This window comes from Perognathus longimembris, chromosome 8, assembly GCF_023159225.1.
Source record: "Perognathus longimembris pacificus isolate PPM17 chromosome 8, ASM2315922v1, whole genome shotgun sequence".
Taxonomy (NCBI): domain Eukaryota; kingdom Metazoa; phylum Chordata; class Mammalia; order Rodentia; family Heteromyidae; genus Perognathus; species Perognathus longimembris.
This window is the reverse complement of record NC_063168.1, coordinates 332,534-344,694: the sequence shown is the minus strand read 5'-3', so window position 1 is coordinate 344,694 and position 12,161 is coordinate 332,534. Positions and strand designations below refer to the sequence as shown.

At 54.9% G+C, this 12,161-nt stretch overlaps 1 protein-coding gene across 1 annotated transcript in view; it reads right to left on the bottom strand.

Moving 5' to 3' along the window:
• Window positions 1-12,161, bottom strand: part of Cracdl (CRACD like) — a 111,170-nt gene that overhangs the window by 17,726 nt on the left and 81,283 nt on the right. Inside the window, exons 5-7 of the mRNA XM_048353492.1 lie at window positions 11,512-11,673; window positions 5,781-5,981; window positions 24-1,079 (exon numbers count right to left, since the gene is read on the bottom strand). Of these exons, the coding sequence (XP_048209449.1) occupies window positions 24-1,079; window positions 5,781-5,981; window positions 11,512-11,673 (1,419 nt within the window). The remainder of the gene's footprint in view (window positions 1-23; window positions 1,080-5,780; window positions 5,982-11,511; window positions 11,674-12,161) is intronic.

Here is a 12,161-nt window from a genome sequence, read left to right as displayed (position 1 = left end):
GTGGCCGGGGTGGTGGCTGGGGCCTGGGCCGGGGTGGCCGGGGCCGGGGTGGCCGTGGTGGCCGGGGCCTGGGCCGGGGTGGCCGTGGCCGGGGCCTGGGCCGGGGTGGCCGGGGCCTGGGCCGGGGTGGCCGGGGCCTGGGCCGGGGTGGCAGGGGCCTGGGCCGGGGTGGCAGGGGCCTGGGCCGGGGTGGCTGGGGCCTGGGCCGGGGTGGCCGGGGCCTGGGCCGGGGTGGCTGGGGTTGCTGGGGCCAGGGTGGCAGGGGCGGCCTGGGTCGGGCTCATGACAGTGGTGGAAGGGGCCTGGGCCGGGGCGATCGGGGCCGGGGCCGGGGTGGTCGGGGCCGGGGTGGCCGGGGTCGGGCTCGGGTCCGCGCTCAGGGCCGGGGTGGCCGGGGCTTGGGCTGGGGCGGCCGGGGTCGGGCTCGGGGCACTCAGGGTCGGGGCCGCGCTCGAGGCCGGGGTGGCCGGGGCGATCGGGGCTGGAGTGGCCGGGGCCGGGCTCGGGGTGGGATCCACCTCTGCCCCCGCAGGCCCAGGCGCCTCGGGCCGCGGCTCCTCCTCCGCCCTCGGCACCCCGAGGGCTGCCCCGTCTGCAGCAGGGGGTGTCTCCAAGGCGACGGTGACAGGCTCGGGGGGCGCCGTGCTCCCCTGGGCCGCACAGGGGGACGGTGGCCCTTCCGCGCCTCCAGGAGCAGGAAGCCCCTCCCGGGCCGCGTCCTGGGCCGGGGCGCGCGGGCTCGCGGCGGGCGGCTCCTCCTCCTGGAGCTCCGGGGGGGCCTCGGAGCCGGGCCCGGCGAGCTGCGGGGCGGCCGGGCGGCCGGGGGGAGCCGCCCCGGGCGGGGTGCCCTCCTCCACGCTGGCCTGCAGCGCCGGGCAGTGCTGCAGGCGCGCGCGCCGGGCGCGGGCCCCCCCGGGGGCCGGCAAGACGCGGGGTGCCGCGCGCTCCGGCTCGCTGTCCAGCATCGACTCTTGCTGCCCGAAGCTGACGTCCATGCTGACCTGGGCGAACAGCCTCTCGTGGTAGCCTTCCTCCTCCGGGGAACACAGCAGATCGCTCAGGGATTCCGACTGCGCCCGCTGCAAGAGAGAGAAGGGCCAGGACGCCATGGCTGCGGGGACCTGGACCGCCTGCCCAGGCTGGCCACGGGCTGGGAAAGGCCGGGTGTCTCCACAGCTGGAGCTGGAGTGGGCAGCCCAACAGGCGCTTCTTCCCTCCCCTAACGGTCCCCTGGAACCCGTCTCCTAAATTCCGCAGAGTGGAAGTCGGGCCCTCCACGTGAATGCCTCCTGTAGCTCCTGGGGTCAAGCCGCTGAGGCGCGGAAGCAGGGGGACAGGGACCACACTTGCTGCTCCACACCCGCGGCTTCCCTTCCTCTTCCATTAACCCCAGCGGGGAAGGGACGCCATTTCACTTTGGCACTTGGAGAACCGAGTGCTCCCGAGGCGTCACACCTTGCCTAAGGCTGGTGTCGATGGCAGCGCCAGCGCCCAGGTGAAGAGCTAGCGCTCGCTCTGTGGCCCCGAACTGCCTCCAGGCCAGTCCACAGGCCAACACTCTCCAGAGACAGACCCACATCACAAAGCCAGATTGGCGGTCCTAAGACGCAATGCGTACAGTATCAAACACGTCCATTGCTGACCGTGTCTCCTGAAGTAACATCCCCAAACTTCAGTGAAAACCAAAGTCACATCCTCTGGTCTCCACTCAAGTCAAGCCAAGGCTCCAGTCTCTGGGGATGACCTCTTCCCATGCACCTCTGGGATATACCACCTTTCTTTTGAAAGGTCTCTGGAACTCAGTTGCTAGTCCAGTTTTCTCCTTGCTGCCACAAAGTCCAGTCCTCCTCTCTCAATAAAGAATGGAGATGAACGTAGTCAGAACTCACTCAAAAGAGCAGTATGTGGAAATGACCTAAAGGTTGAGGGTACCAAGATTGAGCCTTGAAAAGGTTCGTGAAGTCAGGGCTTGGGGGCACTTGGGCTGTTGTATCAACAATGATCTGTCCTTCCCTTTTCTAAAGTAGGAAATGTGACACTTCGGGCCGTGTTTTCAGTAGGTTTTTGTCATCATTTGATTTTCAATTTTGATTTTTGCAGTACTGCGGATGGAACTCTGAGCCTTATGCCTGTCGGGCAAGTATTCTACCACTGAGCTATAACCGCCAGCCACATTATTTTAGCATCTGCTTGCTAAGAATCCAGGAAGACTGGAAGGCAGGGGACTTCCTACCTAAGTGACGCAGACAGCACCATCCTTTTGGATTTAAACAGATAAAGAAATATGGAAAAGAATTTTCCAAGCTGCAGGTTCTTGGCTTTGACATGTCAGTACCCTCTTGCTACTAAAGGAAGTTAGTTATTGGTGTTAAGATCGCTTTAGGATGTAGTCATAATTTAAAACCATTAATCATGGATCCAAGGCTAGGTCAGCAGAAAGCTGAGAAGCAGGTCTGGTTCGGACACGACACAGTAGAGCCACTGGCAGCTGCAGCAGGTAACTGGAGGGGTAGGTCAGGAAACAGGCTGGTAGAAGCAAGGGCTCCAGAGGTAGACCTGAATGCTAGCAGAGGCCTCGAAGGGGGCCAGACTCTCCACAGTACTGCAACAGGCAGGAGCTAAGGGTGTGCTGTACTCAAGCCATCTCTGCAGCCTCCCACCTTGTCTGTGCCCCTAAGCATTCTGGAGCATGCTGAGAATATGGAACATGGAAAGCACGGGTAGGGTTAGGGGGGAGAGACCCATTGGTTAGCCTGCACCAAGATAAAGATGATAGTGTAGCTGACAGCTCATCTGCCTTGTGTACTGCCAGAAAGACATGAGGATCAATCCCCTTGGATCAGTGTCCTGGGCAGAGAACACTGCCCATCAATGAGACCAAGGGGTGGGGGTGGGGTGGGCAGAGAAAAGCAATTGGTCCCCATCTCACACTTGTGGCTTGTATTTGCAAACTCTAGCCCTGAGGCCTGGAGCTAGTCATCTAATCACACTACTCCTATTAAAACAGTGTTGACAATATTCTTTGCTCCTGGCACTCCCTGCCTTGGACCAAGGGCCCACTGGTGCAGTAGGTGTGAGTGTAGACATTTATGCACATTCTGCTTCTATCACACCTGGAACCTATACTGGGCATCTTGGTAAAATGCCAAGATAACAACCAGTGCTGTTTCCTTCCCTACCCCTGCTGTGGGAGGACAGAAGGCAAAGCCAAGGCACTCAAATACTTATTACAGATCTGTAACAGATAGCAGTCTTGACAGCCAAGGTTTTACTGTGCAAGATGGGGTTTTTAAGATAAGAAGAGCAAATGTTTCCTTAGCCCCCTCCCCACAACACAGCTGTAGAACACTTGGGTGGGCAGGGGTAGCAGCAGACAGGCACTTCAGTGGAGGGGGTGGGGAGAGGGCATGAAGCAGAGCCAAAAGAGTAAAACCTCGCCGGACCTTACTGTCTTGTAAAGTGCAAAGGGACAGCAAGCCCCCACACGCATGCCGAAGGTGGGGAGAGGACAGCAAGCCCCCCATGCGTGCCTAAGGTGGGGGAGGACAGCAAGCCCCCCCACGAGTGCCGAAGGTGGGGTAGGACAGCAAGCCCCCCACGAGTGCCTAAGGTGGGGGAGGACAGCAAGCCCCCCCACGAGTGCCTAAGGTGGGGGAGGACAGCAAGCCCCCCCACGAGTGCCTAAGGTGGAGAGGCTGGGGGGGAGGACAGCAAGCCCCCCCACGAGTGCCTAAGGTGGGGAGGCTGGGGGGGAGGACAGCAAGCCCCCCCACAAGTGCCTAAGGTGGGGGAGGACAGCAAGCCCCCCCACAGGTGCCTAAGGTGGGGGGAGGACAGCAAGCCCCCCCATGAGTGCCTAAGGTGGGGAGGCTGGGGGGGAGGACAGCAAGCCCCCCCACGAGTGCCTAAGGTGGGGAGGCTGGGGGAGAGGACAGCAAGCCCCCCCCACGAGTGCCTAAGGTGGGGAGGCTGGGGGGGAGGACAGCAAGCCCCCCCACAAGTGCCTAAGGTGGGGGAGGACAGCAAGCCCCCCCACACGAGTGCCTAAGGTCGGGAGGCAGTGGGGGGTAGTGTGCGGGGGACAGTGAAGAAGCATCTGGAAGTATCTTGATTTCTGAGAGGGGCCAGGACATGATTAGCCTCAGAGCCAAGGGTAAAAAGGGGCCGTGGCTGCCAATAGGCATCCTTGGAGAAGGAGACAAGTGGGAACATACAGATGTCTCTGAGAATTTACAGTAACCATGCCTGCTCCCAAGCAGTGTAGAGGAGGTGAGAGGGACAGAAGGGAAATAACAGTCTAAATCAAAGAATGAATGAGAATGCGTAAATACTTCCCCATATTCTACAAAGTGGGATTCAAGGACCAAGTTCAAAGGCAAGGAAAGATGGTTATAGCTCTGCCCAGGAAGGCAGAGAGGGGGTTCTAGAGTATGAGCTGTGCTTTCCTCTATCACCAAGTCCTTGCCAGACTGTGTCTGCTTACTTATGTCCCTTCCAGAGCAAAAGACAAGCACAGGAACAGATTTGAACCAGAAGGGGCTGGCCTTGTCCCTGGTGCTGTGGCCCCTCTGCAGGAGCATGTGCAGGTGTGGCGTTCCTGGACATCATCAAGTCCTCACAGCACAAGGCTTTATCACTGCACCAGACACACCGGTGTGTGCGAGTGCCCTACGTCCCCAGCTGGCACACCCATCTGTAGGCAACCCGCCTGTGCCTTCTTTTGTCTTTAGTTCCCCGAAAACCAACCCAGTTGGCATGAGTTTACAAAGCATCACTCGTATGTCCAAGAGAGAACTCACTCTCCATGGAGTCCTCGAAGTCCTGAGTAGGCCTGGCCCACTGTCTGCAGCACAGGCACCGAGTTTTTCCTGGTGCCCCATCTACACCACAACTGTGTCTCAAGGGCAGCACAGAGAAGTTGATGGTTTGTGAGTGTCTCCATCTCTCCTCCTCCCCCACTCCCATTCTGTGGCCAGGCCGGGCCCTCCTTCTGCTCTTTACCTCCATCGGGCTCCGTCTACATGGATGTCACATAGATGTCAAGTCCACTCGCACTGTGAGGCCAAAGTATTCTATAAGTCAGATGATCACCTTCCAGAGGCAATTGTTCTCTCAGGCAGCACGCTAGATCCACACGCTACTAAAGTAGATATTTGCTCAAGGCAGATGGCAACTCTAGTGTTTCAGCTATCTTCTATCATTCACTATTCATATCTATTCATTCATGCATTCACTTATTTGGTCACTCAACAAGCATTTGCTAAATGCTAGCTTGTGTCAGTCCTGTACTGGGGGCTGGGAAGTAAAGCAGGGGACAGGAGCATGAACTGAGCACACGCATCGACAAAGGTCACGTCTATGTGTGGTGAGTTACTGACATGCAAGACCCTGGTGAGCCACTCTAGGAACAGGATATGGCTCAGGAGAAGCCATCCAGGAGCAGAGTTTACCAGGCAGGAGCCATCATATGCCCAGACCTGGGGCTGGAGTGGAGACTGTTTGGAGAGCTCAGGCAGCTGAGAGGAGGCCAAAAGCTGAGGGAGGAAAAGGTTGTCTTGACAACGTTCAGAATGGATTCTTGATGAATGTTTACAGAATGAAAGCACCTATGCAATGTTGAAACAGGTGAGCAACTCAGGCTCCTGCAGCCCAGGCCTGTGGACTCCGGGGTGGGTGCTCAGAGGGAGCTTGGACCTAACCAGGGGAAAGGCAGGACAGGGGAGGGGCTGCCAGCCTGCCCGTCCCTCTGCAGCCCTACGCAAGGAAGAAAGCTGAGTTACCGAAGACAGCCGCCTCATCTTACGGTTGCGAGGCTTGACCAGGAGCTTGTGCCTCGCAGCGGAATTGTCCAGGCAGGAGGAGGCTTCTGGGGGGCAGCTGAAATCAGCCACAGGTGCCAAGCTGTCGGACGTCCGGGAGGAGCCGGTGGCATCGCCCACGTGATCTGGAGACTGCGGCCGGGATGAGGGCACTAGAGAGATCTTCATGGGACAAGGAGCAAAACACCAAGCATTAACTTCATGACCAGAGACCAAAGTAGCCAACAGCTGACTTGCCTTTTATTGTGCTTCCATTCTGTTTCTAGGCTTTACCTGGGAAGGATATTTCTTTTTTTTTTTTTTTTTTTTTGGCCAGTCCTGGGCTTGGACTCAGGGCCTGAGCACTGTCCCTGGCTTCTTTTTGCTCAAGGCTAGCACTCTGCCACTTGAGCCACAGCGCCCCTTCTGGCCATTTTCTGTATATGTGGTGCTGGGGAATCGAACCCAGGGCTTCATGTATATGAGGCAAGCGCTCTTGCCACTAGGCTATATCCCCAGCCTGAGAAGGATATTTCTTTCTTTTTCTTCCTTTTTTTTTTTTTTGGCCAGTCTTGGGCTTGGACTCAGGGCCTGAATACTGTCCCTGGCTGGGGAATTGAACCCAGAGCTTCATGTATACGAGGCAAGCACTCCTGCCACTAGGCCTTATCCCCAGCCCCGTGGGAAGGATATTTAAATGTGGCTCTTGAGAGGAAACCTTCTAAAACATGTTCTAAAAGGCACAATGGCGGGAATTCTAAGTGGGCGCCTGCCACTCCTTTCTCAGGACATGACGAGAGCTTGTGCCCTTGCTCCTTCAGCTCCCTGTTTCCACCTCTATTTTCTTCAAAGAAACCACTCAGCACAACGTTTCCAGGAACAGAGGCACCAGCTCCTGTCTCTGGAAGCTGGGACAGTGATCCAGAGGTGGAATTGGTGGGGGGGGGGGGGTCAATGGCCTGACAGGCTCAAGCCTCCCACCCAGCATTCCATCACCGAAGCCTTGTTCCAGGTCCACATCTTTGTGGAGAGATCAGGCTGTAGGTCACCCTCTGGTGATGGTGATCCAGTACCAGAGCCGTTACTACCCCATACCTCAGCCGGGAGGGGCGGACAGTCAAGAGTGCGAAGCACTGGTAGGGAGGAATCAGCACAGGAAGGAGGAGGGCCACCCTTGAAGATCCAAGAGGAGGCTGGTGTCTCCACAGAGACAGTCTTGGGGGGCTGTCAGGCAAAGATGGGCCGAGGCAGACAGAGCAGCCAGGGCCATGAGCACCCAGGCGCACTCAGTCCCAAGAAGGGCCACGTGTAGAGGGAGGGGCTGTGAGGGCTAGGCTTAGAGGCTTAGATCCCACCCTGGGATCGTCAAACCAACCAACCTTTCTAATGCACCACGGCGGCCAGAGATTGTCACGTTTGTCTTTTAACCTAAGTACATAATTTAATTTGCCACTTAATGATTTAGTAGGGCTTCACGCAAACAGTCTCTTTAGGAAAGAAGTCATGAACTGGAGGCCAATGTCGTGCCCAGAAGCAAGCTCTCAGAGGCATGAGCACCTGGTTTCCTTTCCACATCACTGGCCCCGAGCAGGTGCCCAGCAGTCTCCCTAAACTGGATGCCACCGTCACACTGACTAGTTCCGACTCGATGAACCCTGCGAAGGAATGACTTCAGACAACTTAGCTTCTCCCTTCACGCATCCATCCATCTATCCATCTCTCTATCTCTCTACCTATCTCTATCCCCTTTTCTCCCTCCCTCCCCCCATCATTATTCACATTTATTAACAGCAGAATAAAGTTTATTCCTATAAGCTGGAAGGGAATAGTTACTGAAAAGAGGGAGAATGGCTAGAAACAGACCATCTAGTTTAACTTTTTGTTAGCTACTCTTGTACTTTGGGGAATAAAGAAAATTATTTTTTAAATAAATGACTTGGCTCCTAGGTATAACTGGGCCTGCAGCTCTGGTGTTTCCTGTGGCAGCTGGTGATTCAGAAAGTTGTCTTAGAGTGGACAGGTGACATCTTTCCAGATAGTCCTCCTTGATGGTCTCAAGCAGGGTGTTTGTATTTTAAATCATACAGAATCCATATTGCTGCCCTTCTCTAGAGGAACCACACACACAGACTTGGGGTGGGAAAAAAAAAACACCTCACCGCTGTACATCCGTGCCAGCACAGGTCTTCAGTTTCATCTACAACCCCCCCCCCCAAAGCCTGAGAATGAGCATTGTTTCCCCGCCATTCCTCCCCATGGGAGGGGCTAGCAGTCGGGCTCTGGTCCAACTCGGGGCCCTCTGCTGGGATGGTGGCATGAAGGTTCATGCCCCTGACCTCTGCTCAGGAGCACATCCTACCTCATGTCACCGACTGCCTGTCCCCTAGGGAACTCAATTGCTCTGACCTTAGCACTCTCAACTTCTATCTCCACTGTTGTTTTGAAGGTTCCTGGGTCCTGGAAAGACCAGCCCCTTCATGAGCAAGGAGAGCGGTGAGTTCTATAGCTGACGAGCGATGTAGCTTCCTGGGGTGGGGACTGGTTGGGTCTCTGAGGAGGACCATGAGGCAGGGAAGTTGGCATTAGCCAGAGAGTATTCACATCCAATCACCTGATTTTACTACAAGTCTGTGCTCCTAGATGATTCTGGAAGATGGTTTTTTGTTGTTGTTCATTATGGGGGTTGAACTCAGGACTTGGGTGCTGTCCCTGAGCCTCTTTGTGCTCCATGATAGTGCTCTACTACTTGAGCCACAGCACCACTTCCAGTTTTTGAGTGGTTAATTGGAGTTAAGAGTCTCACAGGGACTTTTCTGCCTGGGCTGGCTTCAAACTGCAGATCTCAGCCTTCTGAGTAGCTAGGATTATAGGTGTGAGCCATCAGCCTTAGGCTGGAAGAGGATTTTTAAAAGTCTAACCCATGGCCTCTGATTGAGGAGAATGTAGCTCAAAGGCTCTGAGTGTAATAGGGAGGCCAGATCTGGCCAGTGCCATCATTAACTGTGGAGGGGCATCAGATTGACTCCAGGTCAGATTAGAGCAGAAGCCAACTCCATCTTCACTAAGATCTCCCCCACCCTATCCAGGGAAGTTCCCCAAACTGCTTGACCACCTGAAGCATGGAAGTTTCAAGGAATGTTCAAGGTTAAACCTGTGCCCTCCTATGAGTAGGCGTATCCACCTGCATCATGTGAGCCAAACCCATGCGCCAATTCTTTTGTTTTTTGTGTTTGTTGCCAGTCCTGGGGGTTGGACTCAGGGCCTGAGCGCTGTCCCTGGCTTCTCTTTGCTCAAGGCTAGCACTCTACCACTTGAGCCACAGCGCCACTTCTGGCTTTTATCTATATATGTGGTGCTGAGGAATCGAATCCAGGGCTTTATGTATACGAGGGACGCACTTTACCACTAGGCCATATCCCCAGCCCCTCCATGCGCCAATTCTAACTAGAATGATAGGTTGGTTCAAACAGATACTGTGAGACAGACTGTAACTCCATTGGCCACCTGCGTTTGACCTGGCATGCTCTGTAAGTGTTGTATCTTCATCGGCCACCTGCGTGTGGCAAGCTTGACCATGTGGTGTTTGCCTTTATAACCCGACCCTGAGCGTGGCCCGGTGCATGCGGTCCCAGCTCCCGAGTCTGGGCTGCAGCCCTGGCCGGCCGGCCTGCTTTTTAAGGTTGCGGTTCCAGCTCCCGAGTCTGGGCCGTGACCCTGGCCGGTCAGTATACTTTTTACTTCCCCAATAAATCCATCTTTTTACTTGAGACTGTCTCTGAGTGGTGGACTCTTGGAGGGATGGGGGATTCCCCCCACCCTCGGACCCCGTTACATTGTGGTCCCTTCCCTTGGGGGTTCCCCATTACACTGAGGAGATTCCTTGAGGTCCTTTCTTAGGGATGAATGTTCCCTTCCAATGTTTGTCCACAAAACGAAGAGCTCTGAGCTCAGTGTCTGACAGTGAGGACTATGGGAAGGGTGGCACACCTGTTAATAGCTGCCAGTCAAGGAGAAGCAGCAGGGCCACACCAGGCCTGACCACACCGGGGGGCAAAGAGAAGCCACTGGCTTTGCTGCGCATGGGCACCCTCCACCTCTGTGGACTCCCTTAATCCTTCCTGAAGCCTTCTGAAGAGACACAGAGGAGGGGATGAGCCTGCCCTGCTCTGTGGCAGACAGAGGCATGATTCACTTGCCCAAGACCGTAAGAGGAGGCCTAGAATATGACCAGTTATACACACAACTGTTTTTGTGTTTCACAGTGCTGGGGATACAACTCAGGCTCTTGCACCTGCCAGGCAAGTGTCCGATCCCTGAGCTACCTACCTAACCCTAGATCTTAACCACAGTTAACAAGTACAGTCTCATGTGGCAATGAATTTAGAACATAACTTCATGAAAAAAGTTATTCTGTCAGGAAATATTGCCTGGGCAGTAGTGGGGAGGCCGCTGTCCTGAGACCCTGCTCTTGGCATGAGCAGGGCCATGCCTACCCTGCCACCATGGTGGGAACTCTGACCCCAGAGCTAACTGAAACGCCGCCATGCCCTGTCTTTTTATCAGTAACATGCTGGGAGCCCACGGCCACAGCAAAACAACAGGTGTGTGGGGTTTGAATTGGTTACTGAATGTAATTCATAGCAACACAGAAGCAACAAGCCTCCATTTCATTGTGAGTACCTCGTGGGCCAGGCCAGAGATGAAAGTGTCCTTCAGGGCAGGAAGGATTATAAAACATAGACTTTGGCCTTCATTTATTTTCCACGTGCCAATATACCTTGATAACACTAAGTGCATCCGCCCAACTGCAAGGCTTATCTCCATGAGGAAATGACTTCTATTTTATCACTCCTGTATGAGGACATTGTTTGTGTGCTAAAAGTTCTTTCCACAAAAAAAAAAAAAAAAAAGAACATGGTTGAATGGACTTGCACTTGAAAGAGCTCAGCTCTCACTTCCTCGGGACCTCCCCTTGGATACCAGCGGGAGGGTGGCTTTAGGGTTAGTTCCTTCTCCCTGCTGAGGTCATAACCCTTCCAGAGGTCAAACCTGCCCTTCACCTTGTTTGCCAGCATCAGGCTCCTTCTTTTTTTTTTTTGGCCAGTCCTGGGCCTTGAACTCAGGACCTGAGCACTGTCCCTGGCTTCTTTTTGCTCAAGGCTAGCACTCTGCCACTTGAGCCACAGCGCCACTTCTGGCCGTTTTCTATATATGTGGTTCTGGGGAATCGAACCCAGGGCTTCATGTATACGAGGCAAGCACTCTTGCCACTAGGCCATATCCCCAGCCCCGATCAGGCTCCTTCTTGATCAACAGTTTCTCCAGGTGGTGACTGGGACAAGGAGCCATGGTCAAGTGACATTGTTTGCTTCCCTCACTGCTCAAGGTCCCTTCTTTTAAATGGGATTCTGGGTCCGGCTGTCTGCTCAGACAGGAAAATCAAGGTAGAAAGCTTGATAGTATCAGATCTACCACAGAAGAAACAAGTTTCTCAAACCCCACCTCCTCATCAGACCTGCCTTACTGCTCTAAGAATGAAAGAAGCACAATCCAAGGGCGTCCTGTGGGCTCCCTGCCTGGGGCTGCTCGGTGTAGACACTGCCCTTCTGGGGAACGTGGCAGAGGACCAGGGGACGGGAGGAGGCTGACGACGCGCCCCGGCGGCCCCGGGCACAGACGCCCACATGCCGACTGGACTGCAGGCCGCACTTGCCTTGATGGTGGTGCTGGGGCCCCCGTCATGCAGGAGGGACATCTCTGGGGGGCTCCGGGGCAGCCCGTCATCCTCAGAGCTCATGCCGGTGTCCTCGGCCCGCTTGGCAGGAAGTCCCCCTGGAGGCGGCGGTCCCATTCTCACGTTACATTGTATTTTTAGCTAGATTGAAATAAAGAACACCTGCTCTTAGTGTTTTATCCAAGATTCTGAACAACAAGCCTTCCTGTTCTGATTCATCCATCAGGAAACTCCTACCCGGCCCTGTGTGGCATGGAGAAGAGCTGAAAGGGATGCAGTCTGCCCCCTGCCCCTCCCTGTTCCCTCTCATCTAAGGCTCGAACTCAGGGCCTGAGCACTGTCCCTTACCTTTCTCACTCAAGGCTGATCCTCTACCACTTGAGCCACAGCTCTTCTTCTGGCTTTTTGGCAAGTTAACAGTACTTTCCTGCTGAGGCTGGCTTTGAACTTTGGTTCTCAGACCTCAGCCTCCTGAGTAGTTAGGATTACAGGCATGAGCCATGGAGATTATTTAGATGCATCCATCCTCATCTAAATTTTAACTTAGATGCTAATTTCTGTGCCTCAGGAGAGCTGTGAAGTACCTGTGAGTCTATTTTCAATATATCAGGGATCAAGCACAAATGATT